This window comes from Syngnathus floridae, chromosome 2 (assembly GCF_059516105.1).
Source record: "Syngnathus floridae isolate MCC-2025c chromosome 2, RoL_Sflo_1.0, whole genome shotgun sequence".
In the NCBI taxonomy this organism is placed as follows: Eukaryota; Metazoa; Chordata; class Actinopteri; order Syngnathiformes; family Syngnathidae; genus Syngnathus; species Syngnathus floridae.
Window position 1 is genome coordinate 18,415,880 of NC_142414.1, and position 23,755 is coordinate 18,439,634.

The window sequence follows — 23,755 nt, forward strand, 5'->3', positions numbered from 1 at the left end:
TTGACGATGGTCGTTACTTTCACGCCTGACATCCCTCATGTGCTACCATGCAATAGTCATTACATGAGTCAGTGTGCACATGTCTGTCTTGTCAAGCTCACAAATGGAAATGACCGTCTTGTTCCATGTTCCACCAGGAAATGAAGGAATTAGAGCACAGGTGTCAAACTCAAGGCCCGGGGGCCAGATACGGCCCACCACATCATTTTATGTGGCCCGCGAAGACAAATTGTCCATCAAATGTGTGTGTCATTACTAGAATTACAAATTGTCTTCACTTTTAATATCTTTTTTTTAAATATTTGACCAGTTTTTACTCATCTGATTTGAAAACGAGTTATTTGTCAGTTCGTTTTATAGCTTTTACTGAATATGAGGTGCTCATACATTTATTTGGGTTGACAGTCATACTGGCCCTCCGAAAGAAGCTATGACTACAATGCGGCCCGCGAAAAAAATTAATTTGACACCCCTGAATTAGAGTCAGCATGTCATGATAATTGCATTGATCTTGTTTACCTGCAGTATACCGCATGCCTGCCTGTTTACGGATATTGGGGCCTAACACTTTGCCGATATGTGCTCAAATATGACACGTGTGGTGCTGAGCTCAGTTCAGTAGAGCACATAGGTAGTGTGTGATAGGAATAACTGCTACCCTCGAGTGACTTACAAATCAATCCATGAGTTGACTTGTTTGCTTTTGAGAAGCGTGGCCAACAAATTTGAGTAGTGGGGGTGAGAGAGCTGATTTAAAAGTGTGCAAGCACTGCCATCTATTGGCTTCTTCTCGTGCTCACGCTTTCACTTAGAGACAACGTAGAATGTATGTGGTGTCAGGATAAGAGTCATTTTCATTTATGTCAAACAACATTTCTGGAATCACCGCTTATCAGTTTTTACAACACGTCTGAGGGCTACTCATGTGGTCCTTGGGGGAAACAAATGAAAACAAGAAAACGGTACGCTGACTAATATTTATTTCGGGAATGCTTTGTGCGATGGCATTAACTGGCAGGAGCTGTCAAATCTCAGTCATAGCTACAGCGTTGTTTTCACCCTCAGGGATTTTATATGAGCCTCTTTTCGCCCAGATTTTCAGGACCAGGACGAGCACCCCTACAATGTTGAGAAGGCTCAGAAAGGCCAACATCTGTGGATTCACACATACAAGCAACATGGAATGAATCCCACAGAATACTGAAAGCTATTGTATGTACTATGTCTATACATAAATATTTCTGTACATTCTTTGTATTCATGTCCACACTAATCAATGGAATGTGTAAACTGTACATAAATATATGTCTGGGTATGTTGACGTCATTGGAATGAAATGTAGGAGAGCTTGTAACAGGTTAATTTTTCTGCACACTTTCTAATTGAGAATGCTACAATTTCCAGTCATCCACTACTTACATGGTACAAATGGACTGAAATCTCATCTATGATCAATGCAGAAAAATGGCAGTAACTAGGCTGGGCTCCTTTCAGTTCAATGTGAGACATTTAAAACTTAGCCATACGTCATGACCCCAAACCCTTAGTTGCTGGAGTGGACCTTACTTACTATGTATACCCAGAAGCTCAGGGAACCGTAGCGATTCGACACAATGTCCGTCTTCTCGTTCCAAGGAGCGTTCCACATACTCTGAGCGTGCTCGTAGTCCAGATTGATGAACCCAGATGGGAGCACTCTGACACCCCAGTAAACGGATTTCAACATTTTGGAATTGAGATCAAGGACATCACAGCGGTACGTTCCTGATGGACACAACGGAAACTTGTCATCACTTTCTGATGTCACCACAAGAGGCTTGCCCTGATTGACACGTTGTTCACCTGCATGTTCCTCCTTGATTGGGTCCAGAATGAGCAGGTCCAATTGCGGAGACGCAAAGCGCATGAAAAGCTTGTCGTCAGAGCTGATTACCCCTGGAGCGTAGTACCAACTGACCCTAGAGTGAAGAGAACACAAAACTCTAAAGAACACAACATCAAGTGACCCTAACCTTAATGTAATGTTGGCCATTTTGCCACTTGCTGCTGACTGAAAATGAGATCACAGTTGTCAGGTCTCATGTCACAACCAATCAAGGCTCACCAGTTTCATGAAGCTTACTTAAAAAAGATACATTGTTCGGAGCAAATGTTTTGGATCCCTTCCTGTGGCATATCAGATGATCCCTCACAACTAACCAATGGGAATCAACGCTTACCTCCATGAGAGTCTATTCACCAGTATCGTTTTCTCGAACAGACAATCCAGCTCCAGCATCTCTCCCACTGTCTTAGTGACAGTCTTGATTCCACACTTCTTAAACTCTTGACACCTGACTTGCTCATTGTGACACTTTTCCGTCTTCTGCAATTCAAACACACCATAATAGTCGATGCAGAATCCTTGTCACTTAATTGGCCATGTGCTACATTACCTGGTCTTCCTCGGAAAGGTCTTGCGGTTTCTTCTGCAACATCTCATTGCTATGTTTGTACGTGCAAACCGTTTGCGTTTTCATGCCAATGCCACATGTAACACTGCAAGACGTGCTGTTGGTGACCACCCGCAACTCCAACTCCTTTTTATCAAAGCTATCTTCATCAGTGCTAAGCAGAGGAGCTAATCGGAGGATTAAAAGGAGAACCAGCTTTCTATCCATTGCAGTGAGGAATGTTCTGGAATTGAATGACAATACATGTTAATTGTACAGTATTTCACTGCTGAAGAAAGCTCACAGGGTTGGTCCAATTTCTAACCCAAAATGGCTTGCATCATGTTTTTTAAAATAATACTTTCATATTTTCTGCTGCTCATAAACATCTCCACAGGAAAATACATTTATCAGCAATATAGTGAAAATATTTACTTTGAAAATTGACTTACAGTGTCCAGCCCTAGATTTTCCAATTGTGCCCCAAAATGTTCAGGTTATCGGCTTGTGTTCCTACTGAAAGAAATCAGACTGGAGGCTTCCTAGATGATCTGAAATGCAGGTCTTGGGTGATCTTTCTGGGCTGGCATTTTTTCATATTTTTAAGTCAATAACATCCCCAAAATGTTTATAACTGTGCTAATAGATGGGGAATATCTTGCGTCTACGAACCTTTTCTTTAGAAGCGCTCCCTGGTTCTCATTCATCCATGTCACTGTTGTTCCTGCTTTTATCTAATGTTTTGGGGTCCTATGGGTATTCTATGCCCAATCGACCTACAAGTACCATTTAAAAGGAACAAGAAAGTATAGATGACTGTTTTAGAAGGCAGGAAGTTTAAAAAAAAAAATTAAAGTCCTATGCGTATTCTACGTCATCGGTGGAGGCTGAACGACTCCCTCGTACAAGTACGATTTGAAAGGAACAAGAAAGTATAGATGACTGTTTTAAAATGCAGAAAGTTCAAATAAAAGCTTAGGAAAAAATATACATGCATAAAGTAAAAAAATACGTGACCACTTCATATTGTAGTTCGTTACCATACGCGCCATTGCTCACGACACCCATGTGAAGTAAAGCTCATGTACGAAGATAAGGACTTATAGTGTCATACAAAGAATATCCAAAGGCCATCAATTGATTGGGTATGTGACGCTCAAATTTACGTTTGCTTGAAATCCAGGCGTCACTTACTGTGCTGCAACACAATCGTCAGAATTATATATTAAAGGCAAACGAATACAATTTATTACCACTTGTCCATATTTTACATAGTGCTTGCTCACTGTAACAGTAACAACTGCTTTGCTTTGTTTATTATCTTTTCATATGATGGTTTTACACTAGCGTTATCGCATCCACTTGCACTTTTTTGTCTGTCCAGCAGATGTCAGACAAACACTCGAGACGGTTTTATACATAAAGACAAAGTAGTTCTGTCAGAAATGAGGAACATATTGTGGCGGATCTCAGTATCAGGCCTCTCACTCAGAAAACCAGCAGATATGTTTGTCCTTTGTGATGTGATGCTGTCTTTGTATCTTTAATGAATTGTCTTCAGCAACATTGCCAGACGGTCATGGAATAAAGATGTGTTGCTCACTTCTGCCATCTGTATTTGTGATGGTGATGCTGAGATGCGTTAATTTACATGACTACAGTAACTAGTAAAGGCCTATATGTAACCCAGGGGTCTCAAACTCATTTTTTCGCGGGCCGCATTGTATTCATAGCTTCTTTTGGAGGGCCATTATGACTGTCAACCCAAATCAATGCATGAGCATCTCATATTACACACAATAAAGCTACAAAACAAACTGACAAATAACTCGTTTTCAAATCGGACAAGTAAATACTGGTCAAATATTTTTAAAAGAAGATATTAAAAGTGAAGACAATTTGCAATTCTAGCAATGACACACGAATTTGATGCACGATTTGTCTTCGCGGGCCACATAAAATAATGTGGCGGGCCGTACCTGGCCCCCGGGCCTTGAGTTTGACACCTGTGATGTAACCTATTGCCCTACAGGCAAAGTTTAAAGTATTTCATTTCAAAGTATTATTCATTCCTTTTCATTTAAAAAAAAAAATAATCCTGCTCTTATCTTCTAACCATTTCAAGGTATAGCCCGACTCTCATTTGAGTGTGAATAGATTCATGGATGGATTGAGCCAGTTAACTTGTAAAATGGAGGTGCAATGAGCTGTTTAGTGATGACGTTAGCCGCCCCCCTCCGTCCTCCCCCACTGTCACCAGTGGAAACACAAGAAAAACAAGACAACAGTCCATCCTCCGCATCCTGCTGGCCAACAAGGTGACTGAGACCACGGAATTATCCACAACTCGCTGGTGGCAGAGCAGGGCAGATGATCATAGCGACAAATGAATCAGGCCAAAAGAAAAGGGGCACATGTGTCTTTGTGTGTTGTTTCTATCAAGAGAGGCATCAGAACGTGGCATGCAGCATGTTTGTAGCCAATTCAGCTTCACCAACCGTCTGTGTCACTCAAGCATGTTGCATCCGGGTGTTCACAATCTGTAACAGATGGAGGCACGTGGATGTGCAGGTGGCTTTCGAGAATAACCTCAATTGAAAGCCTGTTATTTGTCAACATGAGTGCAAATAATGGCTGCAATGTTGTCACTTTAACAAGCTTATAGTACTTTTATTCACGTGGGTAGGATGGATCTTATTTCTTGTATCGGTCCATTTGTCGAGTGTTTTTAAACCATGCACATTGTGTACGTGCTAGGAAATCCAATGTTAGCATTCATTGGTTTGCATACTTTTTTGTCTTGTGTATAATATACACAATGCCGCCTTAGAAATGCTGCCACTTGCAGTGTTTGTGCATATAGTCAACAAAGTCTCAGGAAGAGCTCTCCTGGATTCTTTTTTATTCATGTATGTATAGTGGGCACAGAATAAAGGAAGTTCTAGTTTATGAAAGTGAACCACCACAAAATCCAACCACTTCACAAAAAAACACATTCAGTACTGGGTAACTGGTTGATCCTATTGTAATTTTTTTTCTTTAAATTAGTAATTGTCAAACCTTCAATGTGACTCCTACAGGTATCAAATTTGAAATGAAGGAAAAACTTCCAGAAAATATATCTAAAATAAAATTTGAGAGTTCAAAGTATCATATCAGCAAATCTCGCAAGCTGTCAGCTCATTGGGGGCATCACAACTGTTTTACTGCTCACTATAGTTAGATGAGAAATCAGTAATTGGTAATTAGAATCATTAAAAGCCAATTACATCCCCAAAATAATTATACCCAGCAGATGCCACATTGAACATACAGTGCAACTAATTAAACAGCAAAACAAACACAGATAATGATCCCAACAGGCATACATACATTTAATTCATCCCAGGAATACTTTGAGCAGTATTTTAGGCGCTCTGCTCTGTTTTCCCTCATTTACTGAAATGCATCATGAACTGGTGAATCGTATTACTAATACTTGTATTAGAAATTTTACGATTTCTTCAGAAATATCATCACTTTAAAAAATGCAACAAACATTAATTTATTTGTTTTAATGATGTTTTTGTAAGAAAATTTAAACAACAGATAATAATGAAAATGTCTGCCAACAATCAGGTTTTATTTATATAACTTTAATTCGAACATTAGTTAGATAATAATCAGCATAAATATAACAAAATTGATCATGTATAATACGATATACCCCTATAATTATTATTTAAATAAAACAAGGAAATAAAATGAAAATCAGATCATATTTTACTCAATAAAACGGGGTTCTGCAGTATCATACAGATCAGTACCTTTGGTCTTCGTTAATTTCCAATGTAAAGTGCATGATAAACTAAATGTGTTATTATTATTATTATTATTATTATTATTATTATTATTATTATTATTATTATTATTATTATTATTATTATTATTATTATTATTATTATTTGCAAAAATAAAAAGCGTCACAATTTAATCAATCGTCAACTTCCGGATTCCCATGCCGCTCAAAACGTGACCCAGTGGGTGATGTAGGCCCGCATGCCGACCAATAGAAAGGCAGAAATTGAAGCGTCGCTGCCCTCACGTTCGTGAAAGCTTTGTGCTGCATTCACGGTTATGGAAAATTAAGCAACCACACTCTGAACGCAACTTACATTGAGAGCTTTTAACTGGAAAAGTAACACTTTTTTAGTAAATACTACATTGTGTGTATACAAACTTTATGCCTAATCAGTTTAATTATGTACCATTTCGTGTTTTAATCTTAAAGGTCCATAAAATATGATGATAATCATTGTTTTGAAAGCGATATTTTTCTGCCATCCTGTCGGACATTTTGGCCACTGCGGGACTCACGAAAGGAGGCTGCATGGATTTAGCGCATGCGCGTTTGAGCCAAGTGTTATGAAACCAGGGATCCGTGCGCAAGCAGTTTTGGACTGTCGATTGAGGCCAGCAATCCTGGCATATGCATTCACGTACACAAGTGGCTGACAGCACTTTAACACCCAAGAATGTCCATTTCCTTGGGCTTTACTTAAATATCCTCTTCGGGGTGCATCCGCAAGGTAAGGCAGTTGTTCTGCGGGCGAAGGTGTTTAGTTTTAAGCGAAGAATACCTTTTACTGTTATAAACAGCGCCACCGGTTACATAAAGCGCTCTCCCCTGACCCGGTTTCTTGTGTTTGTGTCCGGTCGTGGACGATCATTTCAATGGCAAAGTCTTGCTTTTATTTAGTTGTAATCATTGAATTTTAACAAAGGGTCATCATTTTGGCCTGATCTGAGTGTCAGATTGAAATTGTGAATGGAGTTTACGCTAGGTTCCAAGACAGCACAGACTCATGACCTAGTTTCCATCTGAGGGAAGTTCAGTGCACCACCAGCGATGTTGTGCATGTACAGCATGTACACTTTATCATTGTGGTCGGGAAATCTATTTTTGTTCCAATGGAATTCACAAATTAGATTGCTATCTTCAATAAACATTGAGATATTAGCTCATTTGTGTTCCATATTGTTTTTAACTAGTCTACAAATCCCTTGCTGGTTTTAACCATGTTTGGCGAAAATGTGAAAAGCAAAAGTAATAAGTCAAGGTTTATTATTATTGCTGTTTAAAGACTTCATTATTCACTCTGGTAATTTGTTTTTAGGTCAGTATTGTAAAAAAATTACTTGATACATTCAGGAATTGTTCAATAATTATTTATGATGATGAAAATAGCTCTCAAATTTTGAGTGACAGATTATTATTATTATTATTATTATTATTATTATTATTATTATTATTATTATTATTATTTTGTACACAAATACACTTCATTATGACTGTAGTTAATACTTATGAAAAAAAATAGAGGTTGACCAGTGTCCTGTAACAGATTGTACCCAATTTTCTGCTTCAGTCATTGAAGTGCTGCATGTCAGCATACATGCAAATCAGACTATATTAAAATTGAGCTGTCAGGTTATTGGCGCCAGTAGCCACACTCGTTCCGTCCAGACGGTTGCTGTCGCAGGTTTCATATCAGCGAATGGGTAACGAATGACATCATTTATGACAAACGTTTCCTTGACAAATCTGTCAAGCTTTAGCCTCCCTGAGATGTCCTCCAATAAAAATCGACAATATGGCAAAGGAAGTGTTAACCTGTTTTTATATTTATTTTCCATTCTCAGATTAGTAAAGGATCACAAGATGAATAAAGCATCTCTGTCTATCCTTTCCTTGACAAATCTGTCAAGCTTTAGCCTCCCTGAGATGTCCTCCAATAAAAATCGACAATATGGCAAAGGAAGTGTTAACCTGTTTTTATATTTATTTTCCGTTCTCACATTAGTAAAGGATCACAAGATGAATAAAGCATCTCTGTCTATCCATTCATCAAGCCATCCACCCATAAATCCATCTGCTGTTGTTGCAAAATGAGGAGGGCATGTATTTAATGTCAGGCAAGCGGTTCGAAGTCATTCTTGTACTTTGACCTGATGAGTTCTTAGAAATGTTGTTTTCTAACTCCCAGTCTGTGAGAAGGTTCTAACACAGACCTCTCCCTGGGCCAAACAGTTACACCAGATAATGGTGTAGCACACACTGCTCCAGGGTCAAATTGTCGGGATTACAAAACTTTTATGACCTATAACATACAGAAATAACGACATGCTAGGTACATGCTCTAAGGCAATTATCATCCTTTTATTTAATTTTTCCAATAAAGTGTTTTTTTTTTTCTTGTCAATGTGAACAATGCAATACTGATTTTCTTTTCTTTCTTTTTTAAACTTTGTCCCCAGCCTCTTTTGTATGTGGATATACTGTAAAACCGATATATGCAGTATGTATACGTATATATGCAATACGGACATTCACTCAGGTCGTACTCATCCAAATCATACGTCATCAAAGATGACAACTGTTGTAGTTGTTCAACAAAAAGGACAGTCAGAAAAAGCAGTCGTCCACAAAGATGTTTAAGAGCTGATAAATATAAGCGGGAACTGGTCAGTTCAAAGACAGAATCTTTGAAATTCTCACAAATACATCGTTTTTGGAATTGTCTGTTCTTGCATCTTGCCTGTATACGTAGTTAAGAGATTTAGAGATGAGCCTTGTCACACCTGCTCAGTCTGGTGTCTCTCTCATTGCAGCAAAAACAATCAGGCAAAGAGCATGCTACCAACTCTGTGGGAACAGTTTGTTTAAAACCCATTTTCTGTTCTGACTGCACAGACCAAGGTCCATAAACACCGGCTTGGATTAGATTGGAGTGGGATAAGCCTGCTATAAACACCTTCAGGATGAACTAGAGCAAGGGTGTCAAACGTACAGTCAGTGGGCTGGAATAGGCCTGCCGGGGGTTCATACGTGGCCTTTGGGATTGTTGACAAATTCTTATTTAGAAATATATGATTTTAACTCAAGCGCCTTAGAATCACAAGTTTTGAGACTCGTGTTTAGATTGCTATGCATTGATGTAATTTGCCATTGACATTGACCCAACACTCATCTGTCCCTTCCACAGACAAACATGGCCCCCAATTCCATCCATTGGTTCCGCAAGGGACTCCGTCTTCATGACAACCCAGCTCTTAAGGAGGCAGTCCAGGGGGCAGGCACAGTGCGCTGCGTCTATATTTTGGACCCTTGGTTTGCAGGCTCCTCCAATGTTGGGGTCAACAGGTGGAGGTAAGAGGATTGTATGTGGGGCAAAATGTGTACAAAAAGTGAGTTTGACACCTGGGCCTTATAAAGCCGTATAAGCCTTACAAAGAGTCAATTTAGTTGGTCTGGCTCGGCGTGAAGAGTTAAATACTTTCAATTACGTACACAAACTGAATTGGAGAAGCAGAAGTCAGGTTTAGTAAAAAATGACATTTCCTGTGCATTTACTTTGCATACATCTTTTGGACTTCATTTAAACATTTTGCAAGTAATTTTCAAATTCTGGGGTGAAATAATTTTTAAGCTTGCATTACAAAATGAAAATTTTACTTGACTCAAACATTGCGTTCCGGCAAAAGTAACTGTGAGGTGGACATGCTAACCAGTGCGCCACCGCGCACTTACGGCGAAAGCATGGGCCTAAAACAAATTGAATCAGTTTTTTTTTTTTTTTAAATAGCCTGGTAATGACACAAGGAAATGGCAGAAGTCCATGTTTACGCAAATACTTCAATAATAGTTTTTCCTCACTGTTGAATAAGTGAAAAGGCAAATGTAGGTTAGTGTGCCAGGCAGCGACATACAACTTGTGAGTGGTTATGTGATCGTGACCTACTTGTGGCGAGGCACTCTCCATGCCGACTAGCGCTCCCTGAAAAAAGGCTGCAGGCAAACATGCTGGCCGAAGGAAGTGCGCTCGCTCAACACAGCCGTCATGCTGCCATCTGCCAAAATATACAACAGCATAGAATCAGGATTTGATTCCACCTCCCTGTGTAGAGTTTGCTTGTTCAACCCGTGGCTGCGTGGGTTTTCTCCAGCCACTCCAGTTTCCTCTCACATCCTAAAAACATGCTTGGCAGGCCGATTGAGCACTCCAAATTGCCCCTAGGTGTGAGTGCGAGTGCGAATGATTGTCCATCTCTATGTGCCCTGCGATTGGCTGGCAACCGGTCCAGGGTGTCCCCTGCCTACTGCCCGTTGATTGCTGAGATAGGCTCCAGCTCACCCGCGACTCCCGTGGGGACAAGCAGTATAGAAAATGGATGGATAGTTAAATTCAGCCATCCAGATGCAACTGTCATATGATAGCTTGTCATATGACCTCCGTCAGTTTTTATAAGCAATATTGACTTGTCAATATTTTTGTGGCACAGAGAGGGGAGACTGTTTGCACGTGTGCACCAGGAATGAGGTTACTAGGCTAAGGGATTTAATTGTGATTCCATGGAAACTATGTGTATGTGCGTAGAACAGAACAGTTATATAAAGGCTGAGGTTCCATGATGTGGTTAACACACAAACCCACACACACTTGCTTGCAGTGAAACACTGACATTGGCAGGAAATGGCTTGTTAGGTACAGCACATAGGAGAAACATGTCCTACATGCAAGAGATTGTGAACCCGGGATATTTAAATGTAATTTGATCTCATTCTGATTTTGTGCTTCACCACTCACAACCTATAAAAATAATTTGTTTACTCGGTGTGGTATAATTACCCACGTTGGCCTATTGTTAATTTTGTAACTGACGCAACAAGTGCAGCCTTTACACCCCAGCTGGGTGGAGAGGCCTGCTTGCCTGATCAAGGTGTAGTGATCTGAACCCTAACTAACCATCCATCCATTGAACAGTCCTCTTCTTTGAACTGCCCCTGTATCTTTATTCATTGTTAAAGAGCTTTGAGCGTCTCTCCTCAGCGACAGTCTGACAGACATGGACTGACTGTTCTGCTAGGCTCATGCTTGATCCTCATGTAGATCAGACGTAGTCTAGACTGCTGGTCCCGAGTTGTTCTGGTTTGTATGTAGGTCAAACCGGTAGATGTAACTGGGCACCAGAACGAATTCAACTAACTGGCAGAAATTGTCATCAAGACTGCTCAAGACATGTTCTACAACAGTCATAGTTTTCGAGGTGTTGCGTGTGGGGGAAGATGGTGATAACAGCGTCATCAATGTAAATAGCAAGTGCTAAAATCCTGCAAAAAAAGTGAGCTGTTTATATTTCAGCTCAACATTGTACAGACAAAGCGAAGTTACTAAACGTGATTTATGCACGATGCCCTTTAACATCAAATCACATTTTGTCTACGCCGTTATTTTCTGTAGCCTGAAGTGATAAGCTCAAAATACAAACCTCTCTCACTTGTCAAAATGTGTTGTCTTCGACATGACTTGCATTTGAATATCGGATGTACAAACAGTGTTCACAGGTAACAGGAACCAATTTTAATCATATGAACGCTATCTAACCATGATATCTTATCACCACATACACTGCCATGAAAAAAAGTATAAAGAACTGACAAAGATAACCTGATGCAGTTTGATTGTGGTTTGATTTATCAATGCTACCTTGCCCCTCTTGTTAATCAAATTCAAAATTTTATTTAATCACATTCCAATTAAACAAGAAAAGAAAAATTTAACACACATTTTAAAAGTTAATAAATTTATACCTTTAACAGTGGCCCATTTTTGCGTTTGTTTGGTTGAGTTATGCAAGTATTGTGCATTTTTCCGTTGCAGGGGACTGTTTAGTAATAATAATAATTGTTATGAATATTAATAATAATAATACTAATTATTATTATTAGTAGTAGTAAAGTGCTTGATTGTATCCTGGGTCGCAATTCAACTTGTTTAATTTTCTCCTTGTCCATCAGGTTTCTTCTCCAATGTTTGGAGGATCTGGACGCCAAGCTCCGGAAGCTTAACTCCCGCCTTTTTGTCATAAGGGGCCAACCAGCCAATGTTTTCCCACGACTCTTTAAGGTGAGTTTCTCCTGTAAATGTCCCTCTTGGACATTTTGTGATTTCATTCGAACACCCGTAAGTGCTTGTTGTGTCTGCGTCAGGAGTGGAAGATCTCGCGGTTGACCTTTGAGTATGACTCAGAGCCTTTTGGAAAGGAAAGAGATGCTGCTATCAAGAAGCTGGCTATGGAGGCAGGAGTGAAAGTCATCGTTAAGAACTCACACACGCTGTATGACCTGGACAAGTACGTTATAAACCTGAAACCAGACGGACACTGAAAACTTCATTATTGTTATCAGTAGCATCTTGTGTGGAACTGGACTGAGTGGTGGTCTCTAACTCTTCCTTTACCCACCAGGATTATAGAACTGAACAGTGGCCAACCACCGCTTACATACAAGCGTTTCCAGACACTGATCAGTCGCTTGGATCCTCCTGAGATGCCTGTGGAGACGCTGTCAGACAGCCTGATGGCCAACTGCATCACCCCCATCTTGGAGGACCACGGAGACAAGTATGGGGTTCCATCCTTGGAGGAGCTTGGTGAGAAACCGCTGCTGTCGCTCATTTCAGTTTTTCCGTTTTCTTTTCGCATTGATGGTAAAAACACGGTTCACAATGATGAGATTGTTTAATTCACCTAAGACGTATTGGGCAGGGCAATAGACGCTTCGTGGCCTACGTCACAATGATGTCACAGTGTTAGCTGGAGGCAAAAGACACTGGAGGCAACTAAACGGAAGCCAGAAGTAAACAACCACTAGCTTCATGAAGAGAAATGTCGTCTTGTTGTGTTTTTGGTTCCGAAAACCGTCAAAGCAAAAATTTGAAATTCTATCACATACCAGCCTCTGCCTGTCAGAGAAATCGCAGATGGCTGTGGTTGAACGTGATTAGGTGAAAGGATTGGAATGAGGGTATCAACAAACAACGCTCGTGTTTGCAGTGCACACGTCACATCAGGTAAGATATCACAGCAAATGTACGTTCATGAAATGTTGAAATTGATAATCGCCCAGCCTCGTCTTCTGTCCCTGTCGTTGACTTGGCAGCATTTGTGACCGCTTAACACAAGAGTCGTTGCTGTAGAATATAAATTTAAACTTGTCAATTCAAGACGTAGGTAATGATTTATAGCCTCCAGAGTGAGTTTATTCACATATTCACTCAAATGACCGTTTTTCGTGTCCATTACAACATAAACACTGTTGAAAAGTTCTTTGCCTCCAGCTAAGCCACGCCCCATAAAAAATAGTCACTTTGTCTACAAACTTTGAAGGGGTCTACATATATCATATTTTCAACAACATTATATTTATTTACAGAAAAACAAAATTGTTTCCATAACATAGGCATTGATTGTAAATTAGCTAACTACGACATAGCACACACTCACATAAGGAAAAAGCATTAAGTGCAATTTTAAAACAATAACAAAAATTCAAATGCAGAATATAATGAGGAAGCAAGAAAAACGAGTAACAAAAACATTGTACAGTATAAAAAAAATAGAGCAACAACTATCATGAATCTTAATATATTTTCCACATACAGATTATTGAAGGGAAATGGTTTTAGATCTCACCATTAAAAAATGTAAGTAGGCTACGTGTATAAAAGGTTTCAAGTAACATTTTGGCAGCTGTGAATGTCATGCACCTGCTGTTCACAGAGAGATATAACAAAACACTGAAAGTCAGCTAGTATGTGACCCAGAACAGGATAAGCAGTAGATAAAGGATGTTCTCCGTGGTTGAATCAAGTCTATCTGTCACGCCGCTTTTTTGTATTTCAAGAACCCATTGGTCTAAATCAGACTATTGGATTATCTCATCTTCCTCTTGAGCTTCCATCCAGATGTCTGCTTTCCATTCACAGATGGCTTGGCTCGATTGAGAGGAAAGATTTACCTGCGGCCGGCCGTGTGCTGCTGTCACACGGGCCTGTCTTTCACACAGTTTATTTAAAGTTTCTAAAGCTACGCCAGCTCAGGTCAGGCTGTTTGTCTCCTAAATTAGCCTCGAACATTAGTCGCGCTGTACGCCGCTGTCAAGCCACACTGACACGAGCCAGCCATCTGCTGCCTCCACCTGAATGAGGTGCAAACTGTGTGCCGCATGTGCTTATATCAAGATCATCACGTGGGATTGTGTTTATTTATACACACCACCAGTCGATAGTGTGGACACACATTTTAATGAATGAAACCATGTCCAAACTTTTGAGTGGTAGGGGATTGCTTGCATTGACGGACGGGGTCTGCCCAATTTGCGCTGCAGTCACATCTGCAAATGTCCTATATGTATCTGATTTTTATCCACATTTGCAAGAGGTCTTACTCTGATGAACTTATACGATTTCATATATTTTCTTCCTTCGGAATCGTACCCCTCCAGAGCAAAAAAAAAGAATGAGGTCACAAATAGTGCCATTGGCTGAATTTGTGCACAAACTTCAGATACAAGCATGGCAATGAATACATTTGAACTGACTTCACAATAAGCAGCAGTTGACCAATGGTGAACAACAAAAGTATAAAGGGAACCAAACCTTAAAAGAATCTGAGGTCTACCCAGTCTTTGTGAGTGGATTGTGTTCCACCATAAAAGTTGCACCGTGTTAAATGATATAGAATATTCCTCTTTAGTTGGTATTAAAAAGCTGAATTAGTTATTATCTGTGTTTTAGGCTTTGACACCGAGGGCCTGCCGACAGCTGTGTGGCCAGGAGGAGAGACTGAGGCTCTAACCAGATTAGAGCGCCATTTAGAAAGAAAAGTGAGCGTTGTCTTTTATATTTTGTTTGTATTTGTGATGAGACAGACTTCCTTGAGCATCCACAAAGACACTGCATTCCAGAAAACTGTCAAGTAGAGGTTTGACCTCAATGTGTTCAAGGCAAAAATGTACGCCTACCTTTTTTGTAAATTAAAGGTTTATTCATGTTTTAGAATTTTTTTAAAAAATGTGTTGTGTTAGTTTCCTAATTATATTTCAACAGGCATCAATTGTATGCAGATTTACGTTATTTATGGGTCAGGCCAGTCCAATGTACATTTTGACAAGTTTTAATGACAATTTGATGTTCTTTTGCATGTTTCCAAATTGGAGGTTAAACTTTGTACTACCCTTTTTCTGGAATGCCGTGCCATGCCATGTCCACAGACACGGGTATTTTTAAAAGAAGACCAAATTTCCTGAGCATTTTTATCCAGATTGAAGTTTGAGGGCACTGAATGACAACCTTTTAGGATACTCTGGCCAATTTTTTTCTAAACAAGTCTCTTTTGGGAGCGACTCAGGAAAAAAAATCCTTTGTTGCTGTTGTTTTAATAACTCACCCACATCTAATGACAGTTGTCAGTCCTCTTTTTCTATCGAAGTTAATGCGCCTTCAACTATTGCTTTGCAATACGTTCGCAATTGGATGTGAAGTTTTTTTCAAACCACTGGGTGAGGAAGTTAAAAAAGAAATCTAAATACACGTGCCCATGTAGACATTGCCTTACTGTTGGTTGCTGTGGGATGCTCTGCACCTCCCCTCCCTTGGTTTCCTTGTGCACCTTGCAGGCATGGGTGGCAAACTTTGAGCGTCCAAGGATGAACGCCAACTCGCTACTGGCCAGCCCAACGGGCGTCAGCCCTTATCTACGTTTCGGCTGCCTCTCCTGCCGCCTTTTCTACTTCAAGCTTACGGATCTCTATCGCAAGGTGGGCAGTCATTACAGAGATCTCGATTGATTTTCAAAAAGCTGCTAGACAGTTACATGTACGTAGTTTGTAGTTTCAAAAGTTAGTCGTTGAAATTTTGCAGTTTTATCTGTTATGAGTTGTCCGATTAAAACTCTGCTTCCAATATTTTCTTCTCAGGTGGAAAAGAACAGTTCCCCTCCTCTCTCACAATATGGACAGTTACTGTGGCGTGAATTCTTCTACACAGCGGCCACCAACAATCCGCGCTTTGACAAGATGGAGGGGAACCCCATCTGTGTTCGCATTCCCTGGGACAAAAACTCTGAGGCGCTCGCCAAGTGGGCTGAAGCCAAGACTGGCTTCCCCTGGATAGACGCTATCATGACTCAGCTGAGGCAAGAGGGCTGGATTCATCCCCTGGCTCGCCATGCTGTGGCATGCTTCCTCACCAGAGGCGACTTGTGGATCAGCTGGGAAGAAGGGATGAAGGCAAGCTATCATTGGCTTTTAGCCACCGCTATTAACAACCTGTATGTTCCATAAAAAGTGATGATTTCTACAATGTTTTAAGACAGGTAGAATTTGACCAAGTCTAGTTGTTCTTTATAGATGGCACAGCTGCGCTCAGGCATGACTTTTGGCGCATGATAAGTTTTGCGCTGGTGCAAATTTTCAGACTGTTATACTGTGGCATGAGACAGTTTGCTGGCTGTAAGTCAACTAAACTTGATGCCAGCTAGAACCACATCTAAAAGTTGACACAGGTAGTATAATGCAATTTTGGTGAATTTGATCGGGCCACAGGCGAAGACGATCAATTTGGGTGAAGGTGGACTCCAAGTGTCCACTTCACACCTGGCCAACTTTAGACTAGCTGCTGGTGCAGATCTGCTTGTAGTACTTCATAAATGTACTTTGTGCATTTCAACCTCTTGCATTGACCCTAGCACATAAGTTTCTGCTCACTTGGGTTTGTCATGCCACAGGTTTTCGAGGAGCTGCTTCTCGACTCTGACTGGAGTGTGAATGCGGGCAGTTGGATGTGGCTGTCCTGTAGTTCCTTTTTCCAGCAGTTTTTCCACTGCTACTGCCCTGTGGGCTTCGGTCGGCGCATCGACCCCAATGGTGACTTCATCAGGTGGGTAGCTCTCCCTACACAGAATTCAAAAATAGAATGCAAATTCTCCTGAAGATATATTCTTTCATGTTGGGTTGCTACATAGTATTTCTTGCTTTTAATTGATTTAAGATGCTATATGAGAACAAAATTGTTTGTTGGTTTATATGTTTGTTTATTAAACATGATAAAAAAATAGCAGATATTGAAATGATCATATAAAAATATTTGGGTAAAAATTGCTTTTACCATTTCCTGATATCATTCCCACATAAACGCACGCACACCTGTGAGGATCTTTATCGAGTCAGGGTATCTAATGTCTCCCTGTGTTTGCAGACGTTACTTACCTGTCTTAAGAGCTTTTCCTGCCAAGTTCATATACGACCCATGGAACGCGCCCGAGTCAGTACAAGCGGCCGCCAAGTGCGTCATTGGCGTGAACTACCCAAAACCAATGGTGCACCACGCCGAGGCCAGTCGGCTCAACATCGAGAGGATGAAGCAAATCTACCAGCAACTGAGCCGATACAGAGGACTCGGTGAGGACACATTGTTATTGATGGACACATTGTTCTGATGTGTAATACAGATTCTGTCAGTCTGCATTTTTGATGGCCACTCTGATACTTCAGCTCTAAATATTTCTGTCTTTCAGGTCTGCTGGCATCCGTTCCATCCACAAATGGCAACGGAAATGGAGGAATGATGGCCTACTCACCTGGAGAACAACAGCAGGGGAGCAACCGAAGCAACAACAACACCCCCCACAGTAAGTGCACAGAGGTTTTTGTGTGGCCACGTTTGCTGTACGCCATCCTACTTCAATTTTACTTTGCGCTGTCATTCTAGTGGCCGGCGTGTCGGGCAGCTCTGTCGTCACAGGCAACGGCAGCGGGAGCATCCTCCTTAACTTTGACAACGAGAAACAGCCGGGGCAGCGACGACAAATGGCGCCGCAGCACAGTAAGTCACATGATACGAGTTTCCAGATTAACCATGGATGAAAAGTTCACCTTCTGATACAAGTTGAATCACACAACTGTTGAGTTCTGAATAGTGTGAACATTTGAATGGGTTGTGTAGAAAATGAGTATGTAAGCGTTGTCTCTTGCAGGTAACCATACAGTGCCCGAAAACAACACAGCGGTCACCAGTGGCAAACTGTACCATGAGTTTGCCGTGCCTCAGCACCCAGGTAGGATGGCATTTATTTAAATTTCATTTAGCCATCACGGGTCATCACTTCTGTAGTGGCAAAATCAGGCTTGCACGTTTTTTTCCTTACATTTACAATTTCCTTGTATAAGAACTCAAGATCACCTTTTGCTTCTTTTCATCATCTGTAACCCTATCCCGCCCCCTTTTTTTTTTTTTTTTTTTTTATCTTCAGGACTTGCACACATCGGAGGCAGCATGACAGGAAAACGCGAACGGGAGATAGAACGCGAAGGTTCAGGGGAGGAAGACCCGTCGTCCTGCTCGGGTCACAAGATGCAGAGGCAAAGTACAGAGGTCAGTTGGGAGAGTTTAAGCCAACGCAAAAGTTTTTAAATATTTGTCACGTGACAGCAGTGAGTGTAGATTGATCGCCATGTAGAGTAGCTAAACAGAGATTTCAAACTTCCTCCAGAGCCATACATTTTCTGAATGCAATCGAATAGTGTCTGCACAAACAACAAATGAGAACATGATCACATGACAGTTGAGATATAGCATACATCATGTGTCTGAGCAATTTTCAGTGGATTTTAAATTGCACTAGGGCCGGGTGATTAATCTACTGCTATATTACCAATATGTGAGCATTAAGAGAGACTTTTTGTTCAAACATCCACAACATGTCTGTAAGCAAAGGTTGTTGATATTGACAACTTAGCTATATGGTCATTACTTTTAACTATTAAACAAAATAACAAGACAATACACCTTGATAATTGTATGAAAGCGTATTTTATTTGTTAAGGGCGGAGGTTGTTGCTGTGCCAACAAAGATTTATGGCTAGGCCGCCATGCTTGATAGGACTTGTATTCAAATATGCTGTTGCTGTGCTCACAATGAAAGATCCAAAACACTAACTATGCAAAACGGTGGTGGTGTTCACTCATGGAAACCACCAGTATCTGAAAGGGAAGAAGGTATCACTCATTTTTAGTTTTAAAATGTTTGCATTTCTCTTACAATGCTTACTGTATGCACAAGTTGTTGGTCTAAAAGTGAACACACATCTTGTTCTCGTTACACGTAGCGATCCACGGCTTTACTTAGCTACCTGTATCCTAGTAAGCTAGTCTTAACTACGAAATAGAAAGATGACAAAATCAGCAAAATACAACCACAATATTCAAGTTAGAATTGTCAACTAAAGACCAAAGCCATTTCAAGGCTAGAATAGGAATGAAATAGGAATTCCTTTTACCAAAAAATGAAAGCTGATTTGCGGCCAACACTTTCCATTTGCAATTCTACTTTACGTTATTTTATCGCCCCCACACCCACTTTATTTTTCCCTCTTGCATCAGTTAGAGCTCAATACACACCGAGTATATTTTGTGTTTTATGTTGATTGTGACTTCTGATTTTTGCTTGTCATGCTTTGTGTCCCGCAGACCACCTAAAGTTCATCACAAAAGAAGATACCGACTTTGGTCTTCTGTGACTGTCAGAAACTCCCAGGGTGAACACTGAGGTGAAAATGTGACTCAAGGCTCAGATTTTCCGAGACATGTCTGGCAACTCCTGACCTAGCTTGCAGACTTGCAAAAAAAAAAAAGCATAGAAAATAATCACAACTAAGTATTTATTTGTTTTTAAAAAAAACATAAAATAAAAAAAGAGAAAGACAAAAAAGAAAACGTCAGACCAGGTGTGCCCGTAAAAACCTTAATTTGTGGGAGCACTACATAATAATTTTTGCTGCCACTTCTCAATATTTATGTATATAAAATAGTTTTTTTCATTTCTCCCAGTTGCATCTGAATGAAAAATAACAGTTCAGCATTAAACTAACATGTTCCGTACACAGGTGTCAAACTCAAGGCCTACCGTATTTGTCGCACTATAAGGCGCACTGGATTATAAGGCGCAACCTCATTGAATTTTTTAATTTAGAAATTATTTCACATATAGGGCGCATCGGATAAAAAGGCGCATAAAATGAAGCTATACTGCATCAAACTGAGGTTGACTCTGGTTGCGGTATGCATCCACTAGATGGTGCTGTGCTAAAGGTAATGTCAACCCTCTCAATGAGGTAAAGTCCAACTCCCTTTCTGTATGAAAGTGATACGCTTTGGCTTCTTGGTCCAGCAACCCAACTCATTTTTTTTATGGTCATAAACTTTCTTTAATTGAATTTGATAAACCATGAGGTTTCAATGAGGTATTCAGTCAAACTTTATATACAAAAATTGCACAATAACCAATGAGCTCTTAGTAAACAATCACGTTTCTCAAACTATCTCCTATAAAAGTGATCAGAACTAACTAAAGTTCAATCTAACACATTAGTACTGCTTATTTATGTTTCCCTTCCATATCGATCCGTAAATTTACTCGAAACATTAATGGAGCAGCCTATTTTGAAATGAAAGAGCCTTGTGCGTATATCAGCTATCATTATAGCATTAGCCACCCGCAAACTCCCATGAGCCTCAGCTCGCAGACTCCCATGAGCCTCAGCAAAGTCATGGCGCCCCCCCTGTAAACAATCACATTTCTCAAACTCTCTCCCATAAAAGTGATCGGAACCAACTAAAGACCGATTTAACACATTGGTGCTGCTCATTTATGATTCCGTTGCATATTGATCCGTAAACGTACTCAAAAACATTAACGGAACAGCCTATTTCAAAATGAAATAGCCTCGTGGGTACAACAACTATTCAGTGACGCCCCCTGACCACGGTTGCCGTAATGCTGGGAAGCGATGCAACCATGTAATTTACCAGTCGTACAAAAACGTGCTGAAACATTTCGGCAGAGCGCTGTGTACAACCAGTATGGATCAACGAATTCATCAAATGATCCATACATAAGGCGGTCTGCATTATTAGGCGGACTGTTTTTTTTTTTTTTTACTAAAGTTTTTAAGTGCGCCTAATAGTGCAGAAATTACGGTAATTGTCTTCCCTTTTTTGGGTAAGCAGTTCCACTTTTAAAATAAATTGGAAAAACTGATTTTTAAACTAATTCTAACTGGCTTCTGAACGTAGTTATCTATGAATTTGTCGTGTAATTGTGATAATATGATGTAATCATACATTATACGGGTTCACAGTCATAATTCCCGTTCAAGGGAAACCATACCATGATGTGACCCGTGACCAAAAAACAAGTTTGATACCCCTGCTACAGACAATTATATGGCAGCTAAAAGCAACATCGGGTTATAAAGGACAATGTCTCTCTGTATTTTGGTTCATCTAATCTGAAATGAAAAATGAGACATGCCAGGTATTGACACACAACACTGTATATAGTACCTCAAACGAACGTTTGAGAACCCTTTGAAAAAGTAATCAATAGCTTTTGCCGACTCCTGGGGATGTCATTTTTGAGAGAGCATCACAGTTCTGTTAATCTTTGCCATGTCACATTTCCAACTCAGTGGTTCCCCTGACGTTGTCGCTCAAACGTTCTTACTTGAGCCTGTGCAACAACGACGCAAAATGGTTCGCAGTCCTAAGGTGTTTTTAAGGACGCGGATCATCTCCAAGGTCCCCTTTTTTTCTACTGTTTCATATAAAATAACCAAAAAAAAGAAAGAAAAATAAAGAGAAGTTGTGTTTGAAACAAACATTCCTCACAACCAAGACCGACCTCCCGTTGAAGGACGTCAACAGCACCAGCGTGTGTGACAATTGACGTCCAGAGTGTGTTGTAAACTGTCGCTGTTCGAATGATGCCTGAATCCAATTCATAACAAACATGGCTGACATCGGGTACCCGATGGGCTGCGGTTCGGAGTCGTAACTGAGAATGTACACATTTCCCCTTGTAGGATGCAAGATGATGTTTATACTGCATAAAAAAATTCTACATGATGATTCAACATGTCAACTCTCAGCCCCAGTCAGGCAGGGCGGGGCATTATTGGATTCATAGGACAGAGCCTACAATGTGACTTTGTGTGTCGAACAGGTCGCAATTCTATTTGTCGATTCAGTGTGTCCGACGGTAATTCAGAGGCTAACATGAGCCAAAAGTGACTTTCTTCAAAGTAAGTGTTTTCTCATTGGAGTTTTAGTGTTGAAATCGGGTTGTTTTGTAGAATGACTTACAATAAGTAATAATGCTACATTTATTGTATCATATATCCACTTCCCCTTTTCAACAGTTATTTTGTTTCAATTTTATCCCAAAAAGGCAGATTGAGGCAGCGACTCACAGGCTATTTTGTTGTTGGATTTTTTTTTAGGTGGAGACACGATCTCCTTTGGGGGGGGGGGCTATTGTGTATCTGTATCATAATTCTGTGTTTCTCTTGAGGATTTAAACACTTTATGTAGCTATGATCACATCCAATGAGAAAGTAAATGTTTTTCTTTGAGTTATGCTGCCCAGCATCGCACAACGGTGGAAGAATGCCATACGCATCCATTACATTTCACCTGTGGCCTCAGTGTCTCACCTGAAATGAGCTGGTATGAGGTGTGAAATTCCTCCACCGACACCATCAAGTGTCTGTAAACTGGTGCTTATTTTTTTGTCCTCCATCGTGATGTGAAAGGCCTTGTTTGTGATTGATCGTTGTCATGACAGCGAAATAAAAATGGTTTCAACTTGACATTCTTTGATTTGAATTTTTTAGGAACGTTTGCACCATGTCATGTCAAACTGTCTCATTGATTTTAAATCTTTTTTGATGTTGTTGACCATCATTCACTTTGAAAGTTGCTCAGTCGGTGAGGTCACATCTTTTTTCATTGCACCTCATGGGTCAAAGCTCAGGCTTCCCATTTTTTTATGTGTTGTGAATTCCTGAGGGAAGACCGGTGACTCCCTCATTATTACCTGGAATCCCAGGCACACTCTCTCATACATACACACACCAACGTTTACACATGGAAATCAGGTTTGCCTCCAAACAAGAGTGTTGCTAGGTCTGACTCACAGCACACGCCTGATTCATGACAGTGGGAGCACATGATCTTTAAAATGGCAGCCGCTCTGATTAAGTAAAATACGGAAAGGACCTTAAGCAACAACAACAACGACAAAAAACTGAGCATGTGAAAAATGTAAATAATTTCTTAATCATAAAATATTTTATTACCCCAGTTTCAGCCCTGTGGAGTTTGTAAACAACAATTAATCTGGCTACCTCCCGTATTTTAAAAACATGGATGTTAGCTTCATTGGTTACGCCGAGTAGGGTTGGACAATTAATTGAAATCTAATCATGATTTCTATTTTGTCTCCTCCTGATGTTGAAAATATTATAATGGGGAAAAAAAGATTAGTATGCAGAATGCCGAGTTTCATTTGCAAATTCATGACATTGTGAAATTAAGTTGAATGTACCATGTTGTAACTATTGCTTATATAATTCTCCTGTCCCTCGTTGTTCTTTAAGCATTTTA

The 23,755-nt window shown here is 40.2% G+C and overlaps 2 protein-coding genes across 5 annotated transcripts; one reads left to right on the forward strand and one right to left on the reverse strand.

Annotated features, from left to right (window-relative positions):
* Positions 1–963: 963 nt before the first annotated feature.
* Positions 964–3,548, reverse strand: tmem81 (transmembrane protein 81). Of its 4 annotated transcripts, none has more exons than XM_088369794.1 (7): positions 3,105–3,548; positions 2,950–3,015; positions 2,436–2,676; positions 2,220–2,365; positions 1,843–1,958; positions 1,571–1,764; positions 964–1,153 (listed from the first exon to the last, which is right to left on the reverse strand). In XM_088369794.1, exons 1-7 carry the CDS (start codon positions 3,137–3,139, stop codon positions 1,025–1,027), a joined length of 927 nt encoding a protein of 308 aa, XP_088225920.1. In that variant the 5' UTR covers positions 3,140–3,548; the 3' UTR covers positions 964–1,024. The 4 variants fall into 4 exon arrangements, with proteins under 4 accessions (XP_088225920.1, XP_088225919.1, XP_088225918.1 ...); XM_088369793.1 differs by having other exon boundaries at positions 2,885–2,983; positions 3,105–3,544; XM_088369792.1 differs by having other exon boundaries at positions 2,885–3,015; positions 3,105–3,544.
* A 3,283-nt stretch (positions 3,549–6,831) lies between these two features.
* LOC148402375 (cryptochrome-1-like) lies at positions 6,832–22,959 on the forward strand. The gene is made up of 15 exons (XM_088397931.1): positions 6,832–7,000; positions 9,458–9,621; positions 12,271–12,379; positions 12,463–12,605; positions 12,720–12,904; positions 15,050–15,138; positions 15,931–16,071; positions 16,231–16,542; positions 17,040–17,191; positions 17,510–17,712; positions 17,829–17,942; positions 18,023–18,136; positions 18,288–18,368; positions 18,564–18,685; positions 19,781–22,959. The coding sequence occupies exons 2-15, from the start codon at positions 9,464–9,466 to the stop codon at positions 19,787–19,789; spliced, it is 1,932 nt and encodes a 643-aa protein (XP_088254057.1). The 5' UTR covers positions 6,832–7,000; positions 9,458–9,463; the 3' UTR covers positions 19,790–22,959.
* The last annotated feature ends 796 nt before the right edge of the window (positions 22,960–23,755 follow it).